Here is a 13,378-nt window from a genome sequence, read left to right on the forward strand (position 1 = left end):
TGTCTCATGTCAGATGTACAAGTGCCATGGAGAACATGAGCAGCAAGAAGATCACAGTGATTAGTAGTGATAGATAGGAGGAGGCAGTCCATCAAGTTTATGGACAGCTCTTTGTGACACACACACACACACACACACACACACACACACACACATACACACACATACACATGCAAACAGTCACACACATACACAGGATGTCACACAGGCTGTTTGCCTGTGTCCAGACCTGCTCTCTGAATTCCCCTGGCTTAATTTATCTCACGCCCTCAGTTTCCTGTTTCATGAGCTACCTCGCAAGAGACCCTCGATCAACAACAACCAACCTTCACACACACACACTGATGCAGACACACACACACTCTGGTGTTTTGTTGTTGTGCATGTCAAAGTTAAGTCTTTGTCTTTGTATTTGGATGTGTGATATTCCTTCAGATCTCAGGACTGATAGATCCCAGTGGATGATCCAGTTGGCTTTTAGGTCTTTAAATAGCTTTTATATTCATGTTTAGCATTGTAGCTATTTTAATATGCAAGGTGCTCAAAGTCTGCCAATAAAAGATGATACGAAGGCACAAAAATACACCTTGCACTAGACTTTAGTTTTGAAATTTATGCGTAATTAATCCATCTTTGTCCCTTTGTAGCAGAGGGGTTTGAATTGTTTTATTCTTTGCACTGGCATGATTGGACTGAAGCACCGGACAAGAGGTGATCATGCCCTTGATGTCTGATCATCAGCTGAGCATCTGAAAACTGACAGTGGCTGTTTTGAATGTCACAGCTGGCCAATAATAGCATTGTAATAAACCACTAAATGCCATGCAGCACTGTGACTATGTTTTAACTGTTACATTCTCTTCCTTTTCTTGTTCTTCTCTCTTTACTTCCTCTTTCTGCAGACACCATGGATCTCTCAGCGCCTGCTCCGGTGGCAGCCCTCCTCCACTGACCTCACCTCCTCCTCCTCCCCATCTCTTCCTCCACCTTTCCCTCTTTCATCTTTCCCTCTTCCTCCTCACCCCAACCCTTACTACCCCCACATCTGTGACCCCAGGGTTACCACTCAGCCCCTCCTACATCATGGCAGGGGAGAAAGGACCAACTAAGCGAAGCACCATGGACATCAAGCGCCTGGCAAGCCTCATCCAAAGAGGAACAGGCCGCTTACTGGTGATTGACAGCAGAACCTTTTCTGAGTACAATGCGTCACACGTGCAAGGTGCGGTCAACGTCTGCTGCTCTAAGTTGGTGAAGAGGCGACTGCAGCAGGACAAGGTGTCTGTCACTGAGCTGCTGCAACCCAATGGCAAGGTCAAGGTGAGTTAAAGCTCAACGTACTTGACAGGTGATTCTTTTTGGGGTGGTAGGATGTGATGCCAGTGATTAGAGAGCCTTTTTATCTAAGTGCCAGACTGGCACTCAGAGTATGTTTGTGGCAAGCTTCCACTTTGCTGTTAAGAACAAGACAATGGGTGGAGCTTCAGAGCTAGTTTTGCACTCTGACTGCCCTCTGGAAGGGGCAGGTAAAATGACAATATATATAAAGGGATCAATGGAATGGTGATCAATTAAATACTGATCCTTTAACCCAGTTTGAGCTTATGAAGAACCATTAAACGTCTTCATGTTAAAACTATCAAGTCAAGATTTTGATGTCTTTCATTTTGTCCCCTCATACACAGACCAACAAAACCAAGTTAAAAAGCTGATTATTTGACTTTAAAATACATGTGTGCCAAGCAGACTTTGGGGATTTACAAGATTTTCCTCTGACAGGCAAAGGAAAACCTAGTGAGTCTTCTTGCAAATGAGGATGGGGAAATACTTCATTTACAGTACAGTGCGTCGGGACAAGTCAGCAAAATCTTCAGCAGAAGCAGCAGAATCAGCATGGGAACACAGAACATGAATGCAGAAGGGACTGCTGTGACAAAATATATTGATGAAGAATTCTGTTTGTTCCCTTCATTTGTTTGTTATTGGACATAGAGCCACAGGAAATATGTTAGTCTACCGCTCAGTGCTCAAGGAATAAGGTTTAGGGTGTATTGTGTGATGCATGTAAAGTACTATACAGTAGATGCAGTGAGTTGGGACTGTAAGACTGTCTTTGAGATCTCAGATTCCACTTCCCATGTCAGCAAGTGTTCACCCTGCTGAAGTGTCCCTGAGCAAGACCCTGACTCCGTAATGTCTCCATCTGTTTCTCAGAACATTTCCAACAGCCTGATCCATGTACCACTGTGGTTCTGGATTGGGCTTCTTCTGTGCTAGCCCGTGCCTGCACCACATCAGCCGATGCTATATTTGGCGGGCAGGCCGGCTTACTGTAGGTTTGTTGCTTATCAGTGGCCCTGAAATCGGATCCTCCCGTTTTCCATGACTTCTCCTCCGAATATGACAGCCTTTTTTCCATGGCTTGTCCACTCGTGGCATGCTGACTCCAGTATTTTTAGTCGCTGTGTGAAACTGAAGGAACTCTGCGATGGGAAACCTAAACGGGCGTGGGGAGGGGGTTGACGTTTGTGTGTTTTATGTATGGGATGTGTTTTTTGCCACCATGTAGTTTGTGTGCGCATACATCACGGCAGTTTTACACGAGTGGACAAAAAAGCAACAACGAAACTGTGTGGCGGATGAAGGTCCTCTTCTTGGCAGCACTCTTTCTCCAAATGTTATTTTTAGGTATTTGTTTAACTTTTAACCACGACACGCCCACTGACCGGCAGTAGTCAGTGACACATAACAGGTGATTGAATGGGATGAATGGTGGCCCGTAAAATGCTTTGTTTTTTTTTTTTTTGTTTTACTTCCTGGTTGCCAGGAGCAGGTTGGAGAGCCTGACCTGTCACTCATCTCATTCAGTTAAACCTACTTAAGAGAGTGAATTATGACCTGCTTTAAGCCTTATAGATACCTGGGCCTCATTATTCTCCTACACTGACAAACTGACTTTGTATTTCCATCTGGTACATGGCATGAGAACTTTAATCACCAAAAACACACCCTGCCCACCAAATGGCAAATAATTATACATTATTGCTCTAGATTATTGCTTAGCCACTCCTGTTGGATTACAGTTGACGCTTGTAGGTGACTGACACTTTCCACATGGTCAGATGGTAAAATGGATGAGAACTGTAGATTATTGTTACTTTCTCAAGTCAAATGACCTTCAGTTCAGCTAATAGCGTCTGTATAATTGGTACATTGGCTGACAGTCCCCTTGCGCCTGCTGTTTCTCACAGACTCTGTTATTCCAATTAGTTTTAATTCAGCTTTATTGCAAGGGCTTCTGGCAGTCGAACCTACATGCCATTCTTCTCACCCAAAATTTACCACTGTTAGCTGGACAAGGGTCTTGTGTAATGCCTCTTGTATTAGTGCTTTCTGTCAGCCTGAGTTACATGTACCTGGATACAAAAGAAGCTTCTAAGCCTGAAGGCCACACGGGAGATCCAGCATCTGAGAATGCGTGACTCACCCCGACCAAAACATCCAGTTTAGCTCAGATAATGGTTTTATTTTGGGTTTTGACGATTACTCTTGCAGTCTACAGATTTAGACAGAAAAAAAACAACAACAACAAAAGAAAAGCTGGAGCGGCTAAAAAAGCTGGAGCTGGAGAGCTGTGAAGTGTGCAAGGCTTTGGATTTCGAGTTTCATTACTTCAGTCAGAGCAGCAAGCTTCAATGTGTTTCTGTGCTGGGTGTGTTGGGTCCATGTCTGTGTGAGGGCCCTGTGGTTGGCAGATCTCACACTGTGGCACCCTGTAGAGCCATGCTTCCTCCTGATTTCTCTCAGTTTCAGTCTCATGACAGCTCTGTCTGTCTGTCTCCCCACAACTGTAGCCTGCAGCTTCCCACCACCGACTTCTTCCTTCATCATTTATTCGTCCTTCCTCTCCTCTTCCTCTCCGTGCCTGGTGTTGCCCCATGGCTGGTTTGTTATTATCCATTCCCCACCCCCAGTAAAGAGGATAAGGCTTGCGATTAATGCTAGGCTGGATAAAGCTGGAACTAGCCGGGTGAGAGAGGAGGGCCCGACAGACCCAGACTCTTTTGTTATTGGCTAAGCATGACATCATCCCTTTTGTGCGGCCACTGGCAGGCCGCGGGCTGGGCACGTGCAGACTGGCTGCGTGGTGTTAAAGCCGGCTCCCAGCTAACCTCTCACACACACACACACACACACAGATACACACACACACACACGCACACCATCGTCTCTACCCCCCACATGGCTCTGAGCATCGCCAGGAGCACTGCCTCAGCCAGCCAAGACAGCAAAGGACACCATTGTGGCTCTTTGTTGGGGAAGTGAATGCAGGAAGCGGGAGAGCAGTACTGAGGGTATTCATGGATGGGTTGCTGCCTCCACCTCCTCCCCGGCTGCCTCCCGCCTCACATCCCATTGAGCACTAATAGCCTGCATCCCCCAAAGCGCTGCACTCACCCTCTTTCATAGATCCTACCAACGCTTCAGTTGACTGAGCTGAATGAACATCTATGACCAGCACAGCAGCAATCAAAATGGTGTCCACTTTCTTCTCCCTTTCACATCCCATCCCTTCATAGCCTCTTTATTATTGCTCTCTGTTAATGTAGGTCAGAGAGAGCTGGACCCAGTAGGTGAGGTAGGTGGTAGTGGACCTCTGCTGGGATAGAAATGGCACAGGCTTAGTTGGAAATCGTGCTTCCTCGTGCCTTTTCTGACAGGCTGCAGGGCAGGCGGCTGGTTTCTTGGCTTAAGTCTGGCTAATCCTTGATGCTGTGACCGGGACAGCCGGCCAGGCAGGCCTGACAGATGGACCAGAGGTTTTTGCTACCAGCAGTCAGGCTTGGGAATCACCCTTCCCTCTGTATGAAGACATGGAGGCCAGACCTCTGATGAACAGGACTCAGAGTCGTAGAGGGAATACAGCAGCCTACTCAGAAGACACAAATACAGCAAGTTTTTGATTTGACATATTTTATGTAAACACAAAAATCCACTGGATTGGCATACTGACCTAAATGAGTGGATTGGGTATCAGCCAGATGTGACTGATCCACCATTTTTTTTCATCAGTGTCCTTGTAAGTTTAGTGTTTCCAGTAACTGACTACACAGAGTTCCACACAGTGTGGTACATAGATTTTAAATCTGGGGAAAAGAAGGTACGTGTATTGGATCAGGAATCAGTCTGATACTGGGATCAGTATCTGGAAAAGAAAAGGAACAATGCTCCTTACTAATATTTTGGCATATGACTTAAAGAACTAAGAATGGTAAATCAATTACACTGGTTTATTAGTCAATAAATCAATAAGCTGACTGACATAAAATTGATCAACAAGAAATTTTTAAAAGCATATAATCATTTAGGTAAATGCTGTTTAATATAAATTGATTACTTTTTATTGTTGTACTGTTGGTCAGTTTAAACAAATGATTTCAAGACATATATAGATATATGTATATAATATACAGTAGGTATTGAAATACATATACAGCATATACTGGATTTATATATTGAAAAATATTGCATATGATGGGAAATTTTGCAATATTTGATATTTTGATATTATCAGCCCAAGTCTAAAACAAAGACAAAATGATTTTGCCTTATATCTAAGGGCAAAGACACTGGTTATGTCTTTGGAAAACACCATACAGTTTTCATAATAATATTGTTCTGAACACAGAAGTTTCCAGTAACTGCAGTACTCTATTTCAAAATTAAGGACAACACATGAGTGGTTGATGTGTCATTTGTCTTGACAGTAGCAGCAGAACTTAGTTGATGACTCACTGCATGGATTGTTTCCCTGATTACCCAGAGGGCACACTGGGAATTTTTTAAATGTTTCATTCACATTTTTCCTTTTGCTCGGTTCAAACAAAGGCACTGTAGCCAGCGGTGGTTTTTCTACAGAGTCAGACATGTCATGTGTTTGCTTAGATGAGATCATGGCATGAATCATTGTTTGCTTAAAGATCCTACTGTCTAACATAGACACACACTCATTTATTGTATAAAGTTTCAGACATAACCTACTGCACCCTGAAGTAGGAGTAACATGTATATAAAGATATACCTTTAAGATGTTAAAGAAAGATGGAGGAATGATTCAGAGAATCTTTGCCGATATGAAATGTGGTTTTTGTTATAGGCAAAGTGAGGAGGATTAACCGGATCTACAGCATGCATGCTCTTGATAGACAACATTTTAGTTTGTGTGTGTGACAGAGACAGACCGGCAGACAGACAGACAGACAGAGAGACAGACAGACGGAGATAGAAATTGTATACTTGTATATAAATGTGTACAGGCATTACTTGCATCTGAATATGTAACCTGTGAGGAGCCTGGTGTGTATACTCTGTGTGTGTGTGTGTGTGTGTGTGTGTGTGTGTGTGTGTGTTGTGTGTGTGTGTGTGTGTGTGTGTGTGTGTGTGTGTGCGTGTGTGTGTGTGTGTGTGTGTGCGCGCGCGCGCGCGTGTGTGTTAAAGGTTCTCTGACATTCAGCAGTGTGAGTGTGTGACCAGATCAGGTGACCACATCTATGGATGTGATGACCTCACACTGCACATGCACAAAGGCATCAGGGACTTTCACCACCCTGCCACATCCTTGTCTGAAACACACACACACACACACATAAACACACACACACACACACACACACACACACACACACATAGATACATATGGTTGCAATACTTTACTTTTCACTGATGATATTCATTCTCTAACCCATAAAATTCATCTACATCCTCAACATAATACTAAACCTGTAACCAAAACCCATAACTCTTACCACTATTTTGTGTTTGGTCCTCACAAGGATACAAGTACAGGAACTCCACGACACACACATCACACCTACTAAAGCATACATGGAAGTGGCAGCTGCCAGTGACAGTCAATGACATCATCTGGCCCCAGGGTGATATCTGTACAGCGGCGAGTTGTATATGTCTCACCCTGTGTGACAGAGTCTTAAACTGAGGGATCAATTTCTAGCAGAGGTCGCTGCCTGTTGCAGCAGATCCTCTATCAGTACGTGATGTACTGTATGTAGTGTCAGGTGTGCCACCTGGTGCAAAAGACTGACATCAAAATGCACAGTGTGTTTTTATTCTCCTGTGTCTACTCTTGGGCTCCATGCAGCTTTACAATCATAGTCTGAGCTGAAAACGCTGCCAGTCAAAGAGAGTTCTTACTGCAGGCAACTTGATTTCTGTGGGACATCCCACAGAGCACACACTGAGAGGTCCTGGACCGCGCTTCAGGAATGTGGGGCCATTTTTAGACTGTTTGTGCTGATGTTGTGTCACAGGCCGGTTCACACACAAACACACATACTGTCCTGTTCAGCACTGACCTTGTCACTGGTCAGTAGCACTGCTGAGGTCAGGGGAAACCATGTTTCACTTTCTTACACAAGCACTTAACGTACGCCAGGGCCGTGTTTTCCCACAATTCCACAGATATCTTTTGTTGCTACCCGTCATTTATGTTTCATGTTGTGTTAGTGTGTGTTTGTGTTTGTGTACAAAGTGTCCCCACAGAAGAGCATTGACAGTAAGACCAAGCCCTCATGTGCCAGACCTTGTTTTTCCTCCCACTCCTTTCATATTTTATAACACGGGGTCAGTTAGAAAGATGCAGAGTCTTCTGACTGTCTCTTGCGCAACACCTTCATTTTTTTTCACATTTTCTCTTTTCCTAAATTCACATAATCAGCACAAATGTACACACTCCTACTGGATTTCATCTGCTCTGTCTCTTACTTTCTTGCTGTCTTCCTTTGCAAATGACAGGAGAAAAATAACTTCTCCCCCTGTGACCGCTCCTTGTTTATGTCCTGCTGAGATGCCAGCCTTCAAATCCTTTACAGGAAGCTTGGGTGCTGCAGGATTGTAGCATTTGGTCTGCCAGTGCCACCTTCTGTCCCTCTCTGCACCCTCCTCCTCCCTCTTATCCCTCTCCCTAAAGCTGATCCTCCTCCTGCCTCAACCTTCCCCTTGATCCCCTTCTTGGGCTTCCTCTCCTTGTTTCCTTCTCCCTTCTTTCCTCTCTTCTTTTCCCCCATTTGTTCATCTCTCTCCATCTCCCCTCCCTTTTCTCTCGCTCTTTGCCAGTGGCATTCCTTGTTTACCTGCAGTGTGCATGCGTCAGAGCGCCTGGGCCAGTACAGTAGTAATAGTGGTGATGCTGTAGCACTGCAGAGGGATGAGAGATCTGTACTACTGCTGCAGTCTTGACAGCCAGCCCCATGCTCCCCTGGGTCGTTGACCTCTAACACTGCAGCAAACTCTATGCATATCACATACGGAGCAGGATGTATAGCTGTAGCTTATCGTTCATACAAAATGTAAAGGATAGCTGATATCCTCCTGTCTGTACTATCATTCATCCACTATATTAAATATAGGCTGCTAATAATAAGCTGCTGTTTCTTTCAAACTCGCAGAAAGTGCATTCAAAGGGGGTGAGAGGAGGTGTAATTTCATCCTGCTGGCTGAAACATTGAATGAATCTTCCAAGTGCACTGTGGAGATTGTGAAAAATCCACATTAAACAATATTTTAATTGTTCACTTGGTTCTTTTCAGATGAATTTTAATAGTCATCTGTTTTGTTGTAACATAACATCAACACCTCATTATAAACCCCATAAACTTCAATGCAGTGCTGGTTAGTAATTCCAAAGAGTGAGGAAAAATTCTTATACTGAGTCGTTTTATAGACAGCATATACAGATGACATACGTTTCATAAGTTATGAAATTGTTAAGCAGGGATAAATGACCCACTGTTTTGTTAAACCTGAATGCATTACCCACTGCTTGTGAGACAGTGAGTAACAGACTGATTAACTATTCTACTTTTACTCCAGCACTCATTTTATGTTTTCACCCTAGAAATGAAACTTTATTTTGCACTGTTTGCTGACAGAAAAGTGTGTGTGCATTTGTGCATGGATGCGAAGCATGTAATCCTCACGCATTGAGACCAAGATCCCAAATTAGATCTGATCCCATTAGGATTATTAGCCAAAATTATCCACGGTTAGTAAAGATGGAGGTGTAGGGCATTTAAAACAAAGAAAGAGACAAGAAGATTAAAATGTAAGTAGGAAAAATAACAAATAAATGTGTGCTATTGACATTTAAAAGCAAGAAAAAGTGGGGTAATCACTCATTGTATTTTACATAAGCATGGCATGGATGTCTGTTGCCCACAAATGCATGCTAACAGCCACCAGGCTCTACTAACTAGTACAGTTTTATTTGATTGTATCTCTGCATTATACAGTCAACAGTTGAGAAATGACAAACCTTGGGATAGAGAGATGTGGATTGACATGCATCTTTCTCGATTGATGCTTCAAATCAGAGTTTCTGCCGCAGCTTTCCACGCTTTAATGTCAGTGTTGGTGTTTGATGCAGGCAGGCACAGCTAAGCCGGGTTTCATTGGACCAGTGTTACTTCTAACCAGACTGACTTTGTCCTGTCCAGATCACCTGCGTGGCTGTCTGCCAAGGCGCCCTGCTCCAGCTGCTCTGTAAGCAGAAACATAATCAGGCACACTCCATGCACACTGTGTAGCTGTGTATACCATGAGCTATCATCACCAGTGTGCCTTTCAGCACACACAGGGTGAAGAAGGGGCTGGGAAGCACTTGAGAAAGTGCAATTTTGCCTTGAAGCTAACGGCTGTTTCATGGCACGTTTTAGACAAGGATGGTGTTCTGTATGTTGAGGTAAACAAAGAAATGGAGTTCTGTCTCATCCTCGTCCCCCTCCATCTTCTATTTTCCCCTCCACCACATGACCCTTTTCCTCGCCTCAGTTTTCTCTTCCTCCTTTTCATCTTCATTTCCCCCTTGCATCTTTCCCCATCTCCTCTCCATCTTTCCCCTACCCTGCTACTCCACTACCCCCACAATCTCTGCCCCCCCCCTCCTTTCCGCTCGCCCTCCATTCCTCCTCCCCTCTCTCTCCTCTCCTGTCCAGTGGCAGTTCAATGATGCAGTGATTCATAGCTGCAGTAGGCGCTGCCTGATGGTCATGTGACCAAAGCCTGCCTGACAACATGGGGAACAACACACAGCCTGGTTGGTGTGTGTGCACCAGCACATGCTCATACTCTCCCATGCAAACACACACACACATACACACACTTCATCACACTGGCGCATGCTCATATCTTCTTTCTGACAAAAATGACATAAACAGCATCACACTGGTGCATTGATGGACACCAACACCCTTATTGGTGTAGCCAGCTTTTATGATTTTACTGACATCACCTCGTGTTACAACATATAACCCTCTCAGCAGTACCTGCACAGTAAATATTAAAGTCATAGTTGCACGGTGCAACACTCAGCCTTCATGCATAATTCATCCCATCTTCATAAATTACTCTAGAATCACCTCGAGTTCCTCCTTCTTACTGTTGCCGTCACTGGCATCAACAGAGCCAGTGTTTATTGTCACAACTGCCAGTGCTGTGTTTGTGAGTTCATTTTCTTTTCCTTGTTGCTGCTTCCTGGTGTATATAAGGGCAGCCGCAGCCGCAGCAGCTCACGAGCATTAATTGTCAGAATGTTGTTGCATGACCTCACTCAGCCAAGAGAAGATGTTTCCTCATGACAAAGCATCTCTGATGAAACATACACTTAATGACACTGTCAAATATGCTATGTAGATGCCAGTCATATTAACTAACTCTGTCTTTCTTGTTGGTGCTGAATGCTTGCTATATTTTACACAGTGCTGAACTTGATTCTCTTCCTTGTTGTTTATCCTTTTGTGCAGGTGGAGCTGGGCAGGAAGCAGGAAGTGGTGGTTTATGACCAGAGTTCCAAAGAAGCAGGGCATCTGTCCAAAGACGGCTTTGTGCACATTCTCATGGGAAAGTTGGAGGGCACCTTCCACAAAGTGTCCCTGCTCACCGGTATGTTAGTGTGTGTTGAGCATGATCGTGATGAATGCAGTGTGAGCAGGATATATAAGAGGAACAGCTTCTAAATTTCTTTGTGTTTCTGTATTCATTACCCTTCCTTCACTGAACAGCAAGCAGGCATATGTCACCTCATCCCTGTGCTTTTTTAAGTGGAGTAGCTTGTCATGGCACAGTTTGGTCAGCAGATGTCACTAACGAGCACAACAAAGTGTTTTTCTCCCCAGTCATGTTATACTAGTTGTTTCTCATTTCTTAACTGGCAGTAGTCGGACTTTCACAGGTTCACAGGTACACGTGGAGGTAGCAGAGAGAGCCTGGATGCAAAGCCTCTCTGGTGACTCTTTGATGCTTAAGCTTCACTCCAGTCTTTCTCTTACCCAACATCACTGAAATACAGCTGAAGCTTAACTTCAATCCCCTGGCCTTATTTACCACAGTTATTATCCTGTCATAGTGTCCACTAAGCACACTAAGACTTATAATTGAGCCCCAGCAAGACTGTTAATAGCCTCGTTGAGTTAATAACATCTCAATTGCAGTGGCTGCAGCTTTTTCAGGGATGACATTACACACACATCCACCAGTGGAGGCGAATGAATCCACCCCAAATGTGTCAGCAAAGAAAGGAGAACGTAATCTGCCTCAGTCAGGATTGGAAATAAGACGGCAGAGGCATGCTGCTCGGGCAAATCTCTGCTCTCTTCTCCGCATCCCCACATCCCCATTCTTCTTCTCCTCCTCTCAGTTCTCCCCCTCCGCTGGGAGATTAGCGCTTTTTCCTGAGTCATTCATAGATGCCGAGGATTACCTCAAAGCACCCAGGCTCCACAATTAGTTGCAGTCACAGAGATGTACTGAGCACATGCTTAGGCTGGGCACACCCGAACATACTGTATTGCACACACACAGTCGTGTTCAGTATCTCACATACACACACACACACACACACACACACACACTAAAAGCTAGGATTTTCCTCCCCAGCTTTTTTGATCAGACATCATACCCTTCTTAATGAAAGACCCTTTGTCAGCGATTACCTCCGCTTCCTCTTTATCAGTCTCCTCAGCTCACTCCTGCTACATTTCTTCAGGAGAAAAAAAGAGAAATCTTTTTTTCCTTTCATCCATTTTTGTCCCTGCTTTTCTGCTGTTTCCACGACAACAGTGGCAGAGAATATTCCCCAGAAGGACTCAGCCAATGGCATTGGCTGTTGTTTGGGTGGTTGTATTATTGGGGTCAGTGGAGCTAGCAGCCAGTCTGTGCATACTTGATGTTTACGTGTGCATGCGTGTATATGGGTGGGCAGATGGAGGACATTGCGTGTACATGCAAGCATGCGTTCGTGCATCATGTGGATGAGTGCTGCAGGATCTGCATGTTTCTCACAGAGTTAGAGATGGGAGATAGTGAGTTACGAGATGGGGAAATGGTTGGCAGGAATCTTTTTTTTTTTTTGAACAGTTGCTGCTTAAATTATTTTGATTAACAAGATGTAATCCTGATTAGAAAATAATGAGTGAATGTACAACAATTAGTTAACTGGTCAAGTCATCTATCAAGCATGAATTGCAAGTATTCTCTGGTCCCTGTTTCTCATATGAGGATTTTTCTATTTTTGTAACCCTGTAAATTGAATATCTTTGGGTTTTAGACTATTGGTTGGGAAAAATAAGTGATCTGAATTTTGTGGCAGGCATGTTTCACTATTTTCTGACATTTTATGGGCAAGAAGATAATGGATAGATTAAAATTATTCTTAGTTGAGGCCCTTCTTTATTCCCTCCTTCCTTTTTCTCTGCCTTTCTCCTCATTCCTGGCTTTAATTGGCTTTACTCCCCCTCTCACATTCTTAAAGTTTCAAGATACTTTAAAATTGCAAACAGTAATCCTCCTCACACACTCTCTCTCTATCTCTCCTCTTCCCTTCATCCTCTACCCTCCCTCTCCCTCTACCGCCCCCTTTTCCACCTCTCCCCCCTGCCTGCCCCTCTACAGAGCCTCTGATTTATGATGCTAATAATTCCTGCGATGACTTCATATCTGACTGACGAATTATTTTCAGCCTCACGCATGCAGACCACACACACATACGCACATGCACACACCGTAACATTGCTGCAAATCAAGTGAGGGGTAATGCGGTCAGGAGGGGTGAGGAGGTAGAGTCAGATAGCGAGATGAAAAGAAAAGAATCCATAAATGGGATGGACAGGGTGAATCAAAGAATAATTACTGAGCTTGCTGTCTTGGGGGAATAGGATTTTCTGCCTTAACTGTTACTCATGCAGAGGCTTTCCACAGAGAGATTAGGGCACAATCTTGCAGAGACACACATTTCAAAAGTGGGTTTATGTTTTCCATATTTTAATGCTAATTTTTTAATTACTTTAACCTCGCTGAAACTAAGAGA

At 44.1% G+C, this 13,378-nt stretch overlaps 1 protein-coding gene across 4 annotated transcripts in view; it reads left to right on the forward strand.

Annotated features, from left to right (window-relative positions):
• Nucleotides 1-13,378, forward strand: part of dusp8a (dual specificity phosphatase 8a) — a 44,189-nt gene that overhangs the window by 5,534 nt on the left and 25,277 nt on the right. For all 4 annotated transcript variants that reach the window (XM_056386913.1, XM_056386914.1, XM_056386916.1 and 1 more), the window contains exons 2-3: nt 903-1,320; nt 10,818-10,956. In XM_056386913.1, the coding sequence (XP_056242888.1) occupies nt 1,084-1,320; nt 10,818-10,956 (376 nt within the window). In that variant the 5' untranslated portion in view covers nt 903-1,083. The remainder of the gene's footprint in view (nt 1-902; nt 1,321-10,817; nt 10,957-13,378) is intronic.

Source organism: Seriola aureovittata, chromosome 10, assembly GCF_021018895.1.
Source record: "Seriola aureovittata isolate HTS-2021-v1 ecotype China chromosome 10, ASM2101889v1, whole genome shotgun sequence".
Classification (NCBI taxonomy): domain Eukaryota; kingdom Metazoa; phylum Chordata; class Actinopteri; order Carangiformes; family Carangidae; genus Seriola; species Seriola aureovittata.